Source organism: Necator americanus, chromosome III, assembly GCF_031761385.1.
Source record: "Necator americanus strain Aroian chromosome III, whole genome shotgun sequence".
Taxonomy (NCBI): domain Eukaryota; kingdom Metazoa; phylum Nematoda; class Chromadorea; order Rhabditida; family Ancylostomatidae; genus Necator; species Necator americanus.
The window spans coordinates 17,188,290-17,201,110 of NC_087373.1; the positions used below are offsets into that span (position 1 = coordinate 17,188,290).

The 12,821-nt window shown below is 41.7% G+C and overlaps 1 protein-coding gene across 2 annotated transcripts; it reads left to right on the top strand.

The window, feature by feature from the left end:
* Positions 1–1,150: 1,150 nt before the first annotated feature.
* On the top strand, positions 1,151–10,667 carry RB195_009863 (uncharacterized protein; the record flags this gene model as incomplete). 2 transcript variants are annotated; one of them, XM_064190610.1, is made up of 13 exons in its annotated part: positions 1,151–1,250; positions 5,323–5,410; positions 5,467–5,569; positions 5,645–5,754; positions 7,159–7,231; positions 7,329–7,454; positions 8,607–8,652; positions 8,709–8,844; positions 8,903–8,978; positions 10,110–10,196; positions 10,258–10,321; positions 10,372–10,506; positions 10,558–10,667. In XM_064190610.1, 13 exons carry the CDS (start codon positions 1,151–1,153, stop codon positions 10,665–10,667), a joined length of 1,254 nt encoding a protein of 417 aa, XP_064048193.1. The 2 variants fall into 2 exon arrangements, with proteins under 2 accessions (XP_064048193.1, XP_064048194.1); XM_064190611.1 differs by having other exon boundaries at positions 1,193–1,250.
* Between the last annotated feature and the right edge of the window lie 2,154 nt (positions 10,668–12,821).

The following is a 12,821-nucleotide window of genomic DNA, read 5'->3' on the forward strand; positions in this document are numbered from 1 at the left end:
AGATAATTAAACAAACAAATCCATTCTTACTTAGAAATGACATTCCAGTTTAGTTTTAATTTTTTTAAATTCAGCCCATTCCAGTAGAGGCAGTTCTCTATTGTTGCGTACTTTTAAATCCGAACCATAGTTCCCAGTGTCTGTTAAGTGGTGTATGCTAAGGGTCGAGGTACCCGGAAAAAAATCAGGAACGAAGATATGAAGAGAAGTGAGCGCCACTTTCTTACTAAAGATTATCTTCTCTACTAGTGACAACGCAGACCAGTTCAAATCACGCAGGTTATGCTGCACATTTCAAAAAAAGAGTAGAAACTTGGAACTGAGAAAAAGGGAGTCACTAGAGGGTCAACATTTGAATTATACAGCGAATTGGGAACTCATTCAGTTCAACAATCATAAAGTCCTCCAGGCTGCGAACGCTGCAGATGCTGCTTGAGCAGTGCTTGAGCCGGTTGCTGTCAGCTTTTTTGTGCGTGCAGTTGCTTTGGGACTATTGTTTATTGAATTGAAGGGACTGATTATTTGAAATCTGATCCAGGACCTGCGAACGTTAGCTATACACTGTCATTGTTAGTGCACTTGCCACATCGATCTTTTGCATCAACTACTTATCGATCTTGATCTTTTGTTTTCCCACCCTTTTTCATCTTACAGTAAGAATTGTCAGAAAAAAACAGGGAGTTCTCTTTCTGGCATCGTTCGAGAAAAACTCGTTTGTTTGGTTCTTCATAGTTGTGGACAAAATTTGTGAGTAGTTCGCACAGAGGGATAAGAAAATACCGCCAACGTGTATAGGAATCAGAGGCATTGAGAGAATCGGAGGTATTAGTTTATCGGACGAGGCGACTCTTTACACCAGTAGAATTAAGAAGTAGAACTTCGTAAGATGGAATTCATTACTCGGAGGAGAGCAAATAGTCGCTATATCGAGCAATTTCATAAGTATTAAACTTACTGTAGCTTTAATTAATCAGTTCGAATTGTGTTTGATAGTCTGATGCTCCGTTGATCCGATTTACCTGATTCCCAGATTACTTTCTCCGTTTTCGTTGTGAATGCTGCGAGCTGATCATATTTTCTACACAAAAATACCCCGAATCGAAGATTTCTCGGGACGCTGTCCTTAATCAGTTTTGTTTATAGATTTTAAATGCTAGTATTTCTTCTGATCTGCAGTAGCTTATGCTCAACAATGGTCTGCGCACAAGAAGAGCCGGAAGGAATAGACGATGAAGGCGGAGAAGCAGAAGGTGAGCGAAAAGTTCCAGACCTTATTCGCTGTGAAGTCAAATAGAAAGCTAGCCAACTCATTCCACTCGGGGTGTTCTCGAAAGCCGCGCTTGCGTCCAACTGTGTAGTCGCAATAAAACAACTTTATCATCATCGCTGCATCGAATCTATCCATCCGTTGCTGTGCCACAGTTTGCGAAGCGTTAGGTTTCAATTGAACTGCCTGTCAGCGGTGATTGTCCTCAAATTTGATCTTACCACTCCCATCCAGAACTTTCTTCTACGACCACGAGGTATTCTCCAGTTTGAGTCTGGGAGCAACCCCAAAACAACTTGGACGAGACGATCATACTCTTATAACGTGACCAAAGATGCGAAGACGGCAGCAGAATCAAGAAAAAAGTTGCCACATTTTTTTCTCTTCAAAATAGGTGCATATCTGTTGTTATAGAAAGTAAAGTTAGGTGTGAACAAAACGCATTCGCTCCAGCACAACAGAATTCATGAATCGGTTCTTAACACAGCGTTGTTCTCGGGGCGAATGTCTTCTACAAATTGAAGGTTAGCTTCTTATTGTTTTGCTTGAGCTGCAACCAAGATCGGTATTGATCTTTATTAATATCTAGCATTTCGGCATTATCACCTCCGTCAGAATCTGAGAAATCAAAGCCATTGCTGGTTTATCCTTATTATTCATCACTGATCCAAGTCGGCTAGTGCCTACCCCACTCATTAAATCTGCGAACCTAACAGACCACCACGTACCACAACTGTGAACTACCTAAATGTTAGAGCTAGCCGAATTTGACGCTTGGAGAAGTTGATGTCGAATACTGTTCTCTTCTTTCGTACACCGCCCGTAGTTCACCATCAGACCCCGCATCTTTGTTCCTGGGGGGACAGAGGCGGTTGAAACAGGACCAACTGAGCTCATCTTCCAACCGATATCCTCATTTTGAAGCCCCGTATCTGTCCTCTCATTATGATTGAAGTGAATTTGGTTTAAACTCTCATTCTTTAACGCACCCGCGTTCATTTCTTAATCAGAAAAGTGTCCCTGAATACAAGGTGAGGCCAAAACCTGAAAGTAATCTTCTCCCTCAGGTACGAGAACAGTTAACTCAATGAAATATAGAAATGTCGTATCATCATATAATTCATATGTTGCTATATTCACCCAAATTTTTCGATTTCTTCGTCCAAAAATATTTGTTTGTAGCTGCTGTGAAATTCTGTGAGACTTCCCCAAGTGGGTGCGTTCGGAATGGTCTAATGTAATGTCTGCAAACGACAAATCTATATGTTCCGGCGCAAGAGCTGGCCAACACCCCAGCTATGCTTTTTTTTATCCAATGGCGTAGCTCGTTAGTCGCCACTCGCGACTGCAAGGAACGACTCGTTGCACTGCATGAGCTGACGTTTGTTTTGTCGCACTATAACGGAACGTAGCATTTGTCGCCGCAGGAGCTCGCAAGGTGACGACTCGAGCCGGCTCGCGGGTCTGAAACTGCGCAAGTCGCGCACCATGCGGATAGTTCGCGAATCGTTCGTCATATCATGCAGCACAACAAAACTATGAAAACGCCTTAGCCCACATCAGTATTAATTAGCTGTTCATGACCTGAGCTAGACAGACTGGAAGTCCTTTAAGTTGTTTTCACCAAAAACACTTTCTACTTCACAAGAGTGTTGAGATTCGACAATAGTAGTCCGAAAATCCAGTTTACAGTTTTGTAATAGTTCGTGTTCACATACGAGCGTATATTACATCCATAGTTATTTGGCAGTAGCTAGCCAGGTATTGCAAAAAAAAAGTGCTTTTGTTCAGTACACCCCTAAAGCCCAACCCAAATAGGTCGAATTCTATAGAGCAGCATGGATTATTCAGCAATAACTGGTTACGCTGAACTGCCGGACAATGTCGACCTGTGGGTATTCGGGTCATTCGATGTAGATAGGCGAACGGGACGGCAAACTTGACCATACAATAATAGACCAAAATGAATAATAATAGAATTAATAATAGACCAGACTTCGTAATAATATCAGCCGCCGATTAACTAAATGAAATTGGTTCATGTTCACTTGATTCGGACTTCTGTCCACTTTTAGTAGCGCAAATCGGTACCGCTGTTATCGGTCAGTAACCATGACCAGATGCCATTCGTATCAGGTTGCAGCCGTGCGAAAGACAAGGTAACGGCGAGTAACAAGTTATAATGGGACTGAATATCTGGTACGCAGCCTTTTTCGACGAACACCATCCGGAGTTTGAGTTACACTAGTGAGCATGTATCCTGTCGACTTTTGACTTTAACCCGACGTACTTCCTTAGAGGCGGCTACGCCAAAACACACACACATTTCTCTGCTATTGAGTGAAAATAATTTATTGCAAAAAGTGGTATGCGGTATCATATAAAAGGAACAAGTACACAGACAGCATATGAGGATTTTGTGAGGTCTGTAGTGAGGTTTCTCAAGAATACTTCGAAGTAAAATACTGTTGCAATCGTTGCTGAACTCAACAGCATCTTATGGTCAGAAATTAAAAGCATATTGTTGATATTTATTTATTTGAAACCACCCATAGGTGTGCCATAAAACAGAAGCGAGGAGAAAATAGCTTACTGGGTTCTCGCACAGGTATTATAAAACATATAAAACAAAGTTGACCTTTTTTTAAGCACATTGTGCACATTGACAGGAGAAGTAGGAGAGGATAAGGACCAGTAACGGGAAGAACTTTGAAAAGGGCATATCAAGGAAAAATTCCAGCTGGTTGGTATCATAAAAGAACCGCAGAAAAAACCAAAAACTGTGAGCTAAAAACACGGGTCAAGCCGATCCTTATTGTGGTCGTGGTGAGAGCGGGAGCTTGCCCGTGGTCTCTAGAACAATGAAAGCTTAGCCCTCGCTCACACCTACAATAATAAACACATTCAATTTGGATAGCCTGTTTTTGAACATCTTCGAGTCTGTGCGACTCTGCAAGAGTTCAACATACAACGTACAACATTTGAGAAGAGTTTTCGTCTGAGTTTAGAATGGTGCGAACTGAGGTTTTCCCGTCTGTTGGTCTGAAAATCCAACGCTTGCTTGCTTTTATTTAATTACTTTACTTCCATTTTAATTAAAAAAAAAATCCAACACTAACTCGCTCACTACGCGTTTGTATTTCAAACACTTTAAATTTAAGGCGTTAGGTCGAGTTACATAGGAAAGAAGTGTTTCAGAGTAAGCCAGGTCGGAAAACCTTTATTAAATCTGCCTGGTGGGAATTTCTGTACTTCTTCCAACTTTCTGACATCCTTTTTCAAGGACAGACTGCCGTGGCATTTTCGGGATTTTGTAAAACATATGTTGCAGAAGTACTCGTCAGTGGACTGCGTCCGTACCGGGCACATTCCTCAATATTTCAAAGGGAGTCGAGAGCGCCTTTTTGGTGAACATGCCAAAATGAGTGGGGACGCCAAGCGACTGACCAATCAATAGCCCGAGTCAGTAATAGTAAATAATTGACCCGCTCTTGATAACAGTTCTTGAATTCCATAAGTAGGGGGTCTGAGAAGCCTCTACGAAATACAAAGCCACTGTTTTGAAAAGATTTGAAGGTAAGTCTCATTTTCCTTACTATGAGACAAATCCACAGATAGCTATGGAGAGTGGGTAGCGAGCGGAAGTTTGCTAGTTAATTGGATACGAAAAGTGTATTTTGGTGTCTTCTGCAAACTGGGAAGGTGGACAGAGTACGTCAGGAAAAGACTACTCGTTTGGAATAACTGTTGTGAATCGTTGCAGTCATGTGTCTTTCTTGAAGATACGATTTTGACTAAACAGCAGCTGCACACAAACCCCATGGTTTTTGATTTTTTGGTTTTTGAGCTTGAAGATTCGCTTTTTATGATTTGCCATGTAAAACGCTTCAGATAGGGCGACTAATACCACACCAAATTACTTTCCTTTGTTCACTTCATTTAATAATAACCTTATATAGTACAATTTGGATTTCTCTTCATTGCCCATTTGCAATTAGTAAAATAAACGGGAATTCTGTTCAGATTATGAGAGATGAATGTGTTTTGATTTTCAGAATTTTACAACAAAACGTATAGCGAGCATCAAACTGCGCTTGAAAAAGCCATCTTCAGCAATTATGTCAATACGAGGAGACCGGTAAGGTGGGTGAACGTCCGCTGTCGAAGCACACACAGCTGACACTGCGAGAACGTTGCAGAAATGCTTCGCTACCTGTCGAAGTTAGTATCCACTTCCACATCGTGCACATTTCGATCAATCAGGAGGAGCAGACGATGACTGTTCACGGCCATCTGTACATGGTAACTAGCGATGAACTTCTTTTAAATGCTCAGCGATGTGTATGAGGACCGAGACCAACTAGTTTCACATTGCAGACCTGGATTGACGAGTTTCTTGGTTGGGATATCAGCGCATTCAACGGAATAAGGATTGCCAGATGTCCCAAATGGCGGGTATGGCAGCCAAAAATCAAAGTAGCTAACAGGTAGCACACCGTCTCATAGCAGGATGATGTTTGGTTGAATGAGTTTCATGTTTTATCCGAATATTGTATTTGTCGTGCTCAAAACAAGCAAACAGTGGAACAGCCAGAGTTAAAAAGTTATTTTTTGAAGGAAATGCATGACCTGCAAACCCTTTCATCTGACAGTTTGATGACGACATACATCTTTACTCGTGTTCTTTTCACACGCTTAGGAACCACTCAGGGCGTCCCACCCTGACTGGTGTCGGTATCGTAGGAGGTTCTGAAGTACGAGGATACCACTGCCACCTAAAATACACAAGAAATGTCCCTGCAACCAACCTAGCCTTTTTATTTTGTGGAGATCATATCAATTTATTGAGTGGACCGTCTGTAGGTGTATGTTAATTAAACTTAGTGTGTTAGGAAACCAAGGTAGTTGTATAACATGGTAGTTGTATAATGCATTACCACACTCATCTTTTTGTTCTTCTTCATTCTTCTCGTTTGAAACCCTCTCTAAATGTTCCAACTTTATATTTATTGTATGAATTGCATAGTGTCTGGGCATTTTCAGCAAAGTTGTCCTAACTGCGAAAAAACTGCTCAAATAGAGGAGAACGATATATCGAGAGAATAAATGGACAATAAAGTAACAATACCCAGGAGGGACCTCCAGTAGGTCCAATAGGTATGGAAACCTAGGTGTTGAAAAAACACGACTTCCCTCTCGAAGGTGCAGTCTCGTAGACGAAACAAAAAAGGTCACATTCTGTCTACCTTCCATATCTGACGATGTAAGCAGAGCAGTACGGAGTTGTCTGTGTAGGGCAGGTCTACTGTTGGGGTTGTGGAATCGAAAACGCTGCTGTAAAGCATCTAAGTCTGCTATCCTTCGTCGTGTTCAGCAGAATACTGGTGGACCCAACACCAACATGGCCGCCTGGTATTGTCTTTGCCCGGCTGAATGCGACACATTTGCCGCAACTCGCGAACGCCAGATTTCCGCTAGATACACACGCCCACTTCGTTCTGCCTTGATTCACTCGAGTGCGCATCGTAGTTGTTCTTGCAAAGATAGATATCTACCCCTAAATCCAGTTCAGTTTAATTTTGATTTATGATCAGAAACAAAGCGTGGAAAGTTCCGTGATCGGGAAACTTTGTTCTCTGTTTAACGTTTGAGCAAATATTTAGAGAAAAAAGAACAGATCGTAGAGATTCTACTTCCTGTTTTGCAACCTTCACGGATGCACTCGTGTGCAAAAAAATTATACTCGTAATTGGTACATTAAAATCAGTTGGGACGCTAGTGGCTTTAAGAAGAAGGAAGTTGGAACTGAGACCTTGTGTATATTATCGGGCGCATCTGAACACACGAGTAGTATGATAGTAAATCTGATGGGATTTATTTATTTGTTTCAGTGTCGCCGGTATTTACTCTGCATTTGAGATTTCATCTCACGCACATGTTCTTGTACAGTCACTCGGAAAGGAGGTCTGCATTCAACCACATCGACCTTACCGGATTGAATTTTCCGCTTTTCCGCTAACAAACTTGTGCTCCACGATTTTCCAAGATATCTTTATTGCAGCAGGCAAAAGTCGAGATGTATCCGACCTTTTCCATTAAAGTCGGCTGCAACTTCGACTATTCCGACTACCCCAGAGACGTCAACTCCTGCTCCTTGTCCGTGTTTGCGAAACAACGAATGAGCGAGGTAATTCTCAAAAACGTTTTAGAAAATTCTGCACCATCCACTATGATGAAACGGAAAAAATGCATAGATATACAGCAGCGTAATCCGTTTCTTTTATTTTTCCACTTTGAATACATTTTCAATGAAACACAATAATTGAGAGTTCTCTCTTTTCTTTCCCTGTGCACACAAACTCTGAGACAATTCCTTTTTCTTTTTCCATTTCATTTAATAGTGAACTGGAATGGAACAAATGATTTATGTCTTTGCACTTGCACTATGTATATAGGTGTAGCGCAGCTGACAGGAAGGTCGGCTATGACGGCACAATCGATGGATGGTCTGAGACCGCCCTAATGCCAACCAAGCTCTTCATCTCTCTGGGGTCGATGAATTGATGCCAGATTTGTTTGGGGGAGAGGGGGATAAAAGCACTGACCTGATACATCGGCTGGGCCCTGTAAGTCGTTGCAGGACTAGACTCGCGTTCGTAAACCTCAAACGATTCTGAATTGAAGTCGATCGCATGTCCGCATCCCTATTGGGACTGGTCAACGCCGTGCACTTTAGTGTTTGTTCTTTATGCACTACGAACTGTGTAAAGGATAGCCCCGAACAGGTCTGTTTTGCGCAATATGACGGGCATATCTCTCATTTCTGGGTTTCCTTAGCTTTCTAGGAATTCGGCCTACTCCTTCGGTTCATTAAAATATCTTCAGTGTGCGGACGTAACAGGTAAAAGCTGCGCATAGTTTGAATACAAAACAATTAGCAGAAAGACTAGTAGTGAAATGTAAAACCTATATGTATTATTTTTATGCCGGACGCAGAGATACGTACTTAGAATAAAGGGGATTGAAAACTATTCCTATACTCTTTCGAGATTAGCGACGCCATCGATGACAAGACATAGGGACTTCGAAATAAATAGAAATTGACAGTGATTGTTACAACTCGACAAAACGATGTCAAGGACAGGGTGGTTTACTCCAACAAATTACGATAGCCGAGAGGACAACTGAAACTGACTGGAAAGATCGAACAAGAGTTCTTTCGGCGGTAACGAGAGGGCTGGTAAGAAAAAACTTTCTAACGACTTCAAAAATGGGCACCTCCCAGTAGTGTTTAAAATAAACGACGGTTTGTTTCTCTCTTCATTATCTCCCTGTTTAGGTGCGCCTAAAAAACTACTACAACTATCCTCCAACACTTTCTATTGGTTAGTCCTATGTTAGCTACGTTTCACTCAGCACAAAAAATGAGTCTTTTTTGTAGGATGGGGAAGCCAGTCGGACAAACGAGTTATCTCGGACTTTGAAATCCTCAACGTCTCACACTCTATTACTTTCTACAAACACGGAAATACGTCGGCGATCGAGCCCATAACGTCAAATGAATTGGCAGTTTCTTGGTGAGCACACACTTCGCTACCACATTCAGTGGACATCTTAAGGAAAACATTCTTTTAGGTCGATTCTACACACCACCATCTATTTTAGAAGACATAGTGTGATGTTCGGCATAAGTATGTTGCTGCCCTGTCTGGTAGGGAAATTGTACTAAGTGCGAAATTGTAATTTTTTACACCTCGTCTGCATTTCTTTGACTTAGTCGGCGGCCTCGCTATTGCCTCACGCGATACCCCTGCAGAATCGTCGAGATGCGTCGTCCTTGGATGGAGCTTTGTCCAACTTTCTCGATCTACAGCTGTTCCTTATCCTCCGCGACCCGGCGTCTGCTCTGCACTCCTTTTCTGACCCAAGTATTCTCTGGTCGGTCACTCGATAATGTGTGCCAGTTGAGCGTGATGAAATGGAGAGTTGTCAAAAACTCCGTGTTCCTTCTATTCATCTCACCTATTTGGTTACATGCTCCGGCAGAGTTCTACAGCACACTTTAGCAATATTTCAGTAAGATGGATAGATTGAGAAATTAAAGTAAAAGCTGCTGCTTTCATTTGAACTCACCTTCTATGTACCTCAGACAATGATTATACTGCTGTCTTAAGCGTCTTTAGACGACCTTATCCAAACAACTCGCGTCATAGGACCAGTATGATTCAACACTGTTATCCTATTTGGACCAAAGAGTTACAAACAGGGTCTATCTATTCTCAGTTTGGATACTGCGGAATCCTTGACAACAGTGCTTCTTCCATGCCATGCGAGAGTGACATCTGAACTCTTTGCTTGATTTCAGCACTAGAATATGGATGAGACGTCAGTGAAATATTTGGTCAACTCTTTGTCTTGTCAACCTCGCACATTACTCCGCTAGTTTTGTGGATGGATCTGCATCCAGGGTGGGTGTAGTGTAGTTGGTAAGAGGTTCCGCTGTGACTGCACGAACCATTGGAGGTTCGAAACCGTCTAGTGACCACCAAGCCTTTCATACCGCGTTGTTGATTAATTGGTATTAGATTGAACTAGATACTAGATAGATTGATGAAACATTGACTTGACACATTGGCTAGCCTGTTCATGTCACTGTGAGGCTGCACGCGCGTTCCTAAACCTCAAACGGTTCTGAATCGAAGTGAGCGCGTTGGAGCATCCCAAACGATCGTAAGATGCCAGACGCTTTATCTTTTTCACGTTATCTGTATTTACTCCCTAACTGCTGCGCAACCCGCAGGCCAAGGCAAAACTGTTTCCATAATAAGTGCATCTCGTCTAGGTGTCGGCTGTATTCAATGTTCTACCGTTTTTTCTACCGTCCCTTAACTATTCCGTATATACGTTACTGTCAAACGTTATCATACAGGTACACACCACATATTGCTGTTTTTGTTAGGAACTTCTTTGCGAATTAGAAGCTTTTCTAGGCTGTTTTCCTGCAAGAAATAGTAAACGGAATACCGCTCTCTGCCAGTCGAGTTCCAAGCTCAGGTGAAGGCACCTCCTTACTGACAGCAATTTGTACAATTTGTTCATTTCAGTGCTCTTCTACAGCACGACAATGTTATGTAATATGGTCTCCCTGGTAATACACATATTACTTCTGGTTATGGAGCATCAATCGTCACCATTTCTACTTCGTCCTCTGTTGCATAGGATAGACAAGGCTATATCTGGTACGGTCAGCATGCACAGTGTTTAATCTTCGAAAATTCCTGTGTTTTCAGCTCGACTACCGCACAATTCAGCGCCAGCGATCGTTAATTTGCGTGCAGTGCTGGGATTATTTGTGTTGTTTCTGTACACAGTATTCATTTTTGTGTTTTTGGTTTTCTGAAATGCATTCATTTGTCGTGAACTGTGAAACGAATGATTATAGTTGTATTCTATCGTGAAAAAAACGACTTTCAGAATATTGATCACCAATGCCTCCGGCAAAAACACAGGTTCTTGGTTAGTCTGGGTAGATTAAGAACTTCTTAGGAGGAGCGCGGTGTTCTGTTCAATGGCCACTCTGTACTAATAAGTCTTCTTCATTAAGAGAAGTAGAAAGTGCAATTTTAACTCCTGATCGGTTATCTACTTCAGTACTACGCATTACATATATTAATGATCCTAACCATATATGATTTTTATCCTAAAGAAAAATTCACCTTCCAAAAGGACTGATTCCCTACAGCTGATACTCCAAACGCTGCGGATGCGCAAATCACCCTAACAAATTAGAACAGCCACTGATGTGCTCCTACCATTTGCGAGAGAAACGCGTTTTCGCTATCGACAGGAAAAGGGTGGGCTAAGGCTTCGTATTCATCAAGAAATACTTCCTAAGATGACAGAATGATTAAGAGGAACTTCGTAACGAAGTGCACGGTAGGTGCGCCAGAGGAGGGCACTACCGTTGCACGTTTTTGGAACACCATAGCGGATCGTTTTTGCAGGAAATGAACAGAAACCTAACCATCTACAAAATGCATCCCTCATATTGCGATAATTCAGGGCATGGCGTTTTGGTCGAGCCTTGTTCTTGTGCAATTTTTCTACAAACTATGTTTTATGTTGAGTACATTTGTTCTTCTTTCGCTCCTGTAATGAGAGAAGTTCAAAAAATTCAGTTGCTTCTGTTTTTTTTTTTCGATGTTCATAAAACTAATCAAAATTATTCACCGATGTAGCGTCAAAGACTTTTACTTCATCTATATTCCTAGGAATAAGTTTGCATTCCGCATTATATAAGTCTCACAAGTAGTTCCTTCGACAATTTGTGCCTTATGAAAATCTTTGCTGAAGTAGTTGCTTTTAATTTCTTTATAAGGTTCAAATTAATGCAATGAAGCGCAAACTGTTCATTAAATACTGTGCCAAAAATAAGACACAAATAGCTAATCTTAGAAATATATACTATTGATTAATCCACCGCAGTACCACCGCACAACTGAAAACTTCTGTCTGTTTCGCAAAAAATGGTCATAACGACTCGTAAATGTACAGTACAGTAAGCAAATAGTCCATACAGTGAGTGGAGCGTCAATGTGAAAATTGTATCATGTTTAAGTGAGGAAAGCTCATTCAAAACCATAAATCGCAAAAAAATCACAGATGGTGGTTGAATTTTAGGAAACTATAGCTTGCCTATCCACTGGACATTCGACGGTATTTGCTGTCCCTGAGAGCGTAGATGCACGTTGTGTTCACAGTTGGACATAAATCATGTTCTTTTTTCACCACGTTAAATATTAAATCCTCATTTCTGTGATGTGCGAAGCAATAGTTTGGAGAGTGCTGGATGAGGTTAAGCAACTGCCATATTTTTGGAAAGGCTCGGGTCACTAGAAGTAGTTTTGGGTAACTTCGAGTTCTTTGAAAATCTTTCACTGGTTTTGAGTGTGGAGCTGGTACAAGACGAACATGCCGTAGGCGATCCTGTATTTTGATGTTGTTCACGGGTCTCTTCAACAACGTCAACGCGCTCAATGTCAATGGAATCCAGGAACGTTCATTCGAATAATTGACGATATTAATCGATGAGTAACTGCTGAAGGTCGAAGACAAAGAGGAGGGGTCCTTCCTGATCAGCCTAGCTGTTCCGAACACCATGCAGAAACGTTGAACAGAGTCCCATTGATGTGATCACTGAAGTGCCTTCGTCGATCTCGCGTATGCTTACAGTGTTCCAGTAAAAACGGGAAGCAGTAGAAAGCCGAGGCATGTTCCTAACCTCCTATCGAAGACAGCTGGCACAACGCCTCTGCCTTTTCGAGCGTAAGCAGATGTGCCTTTTGTCGAGGCCGTCAACGGACGTTGAACAAAGGATCAACGGAAATTGAGAATGAATTCGGTTCCCTGGGCTGCAGATGAAAAACGATGACAGCAAGGAGAACGATCTTCAGCAAAGTAATTTGAAAAGTAATTTGTGAAGCAAGGCAAATCAAGGCAAAGTAAATGAAAGTAATTGTGGCATTTAACTCTTTAAGACAGTATCTCTGGTTGA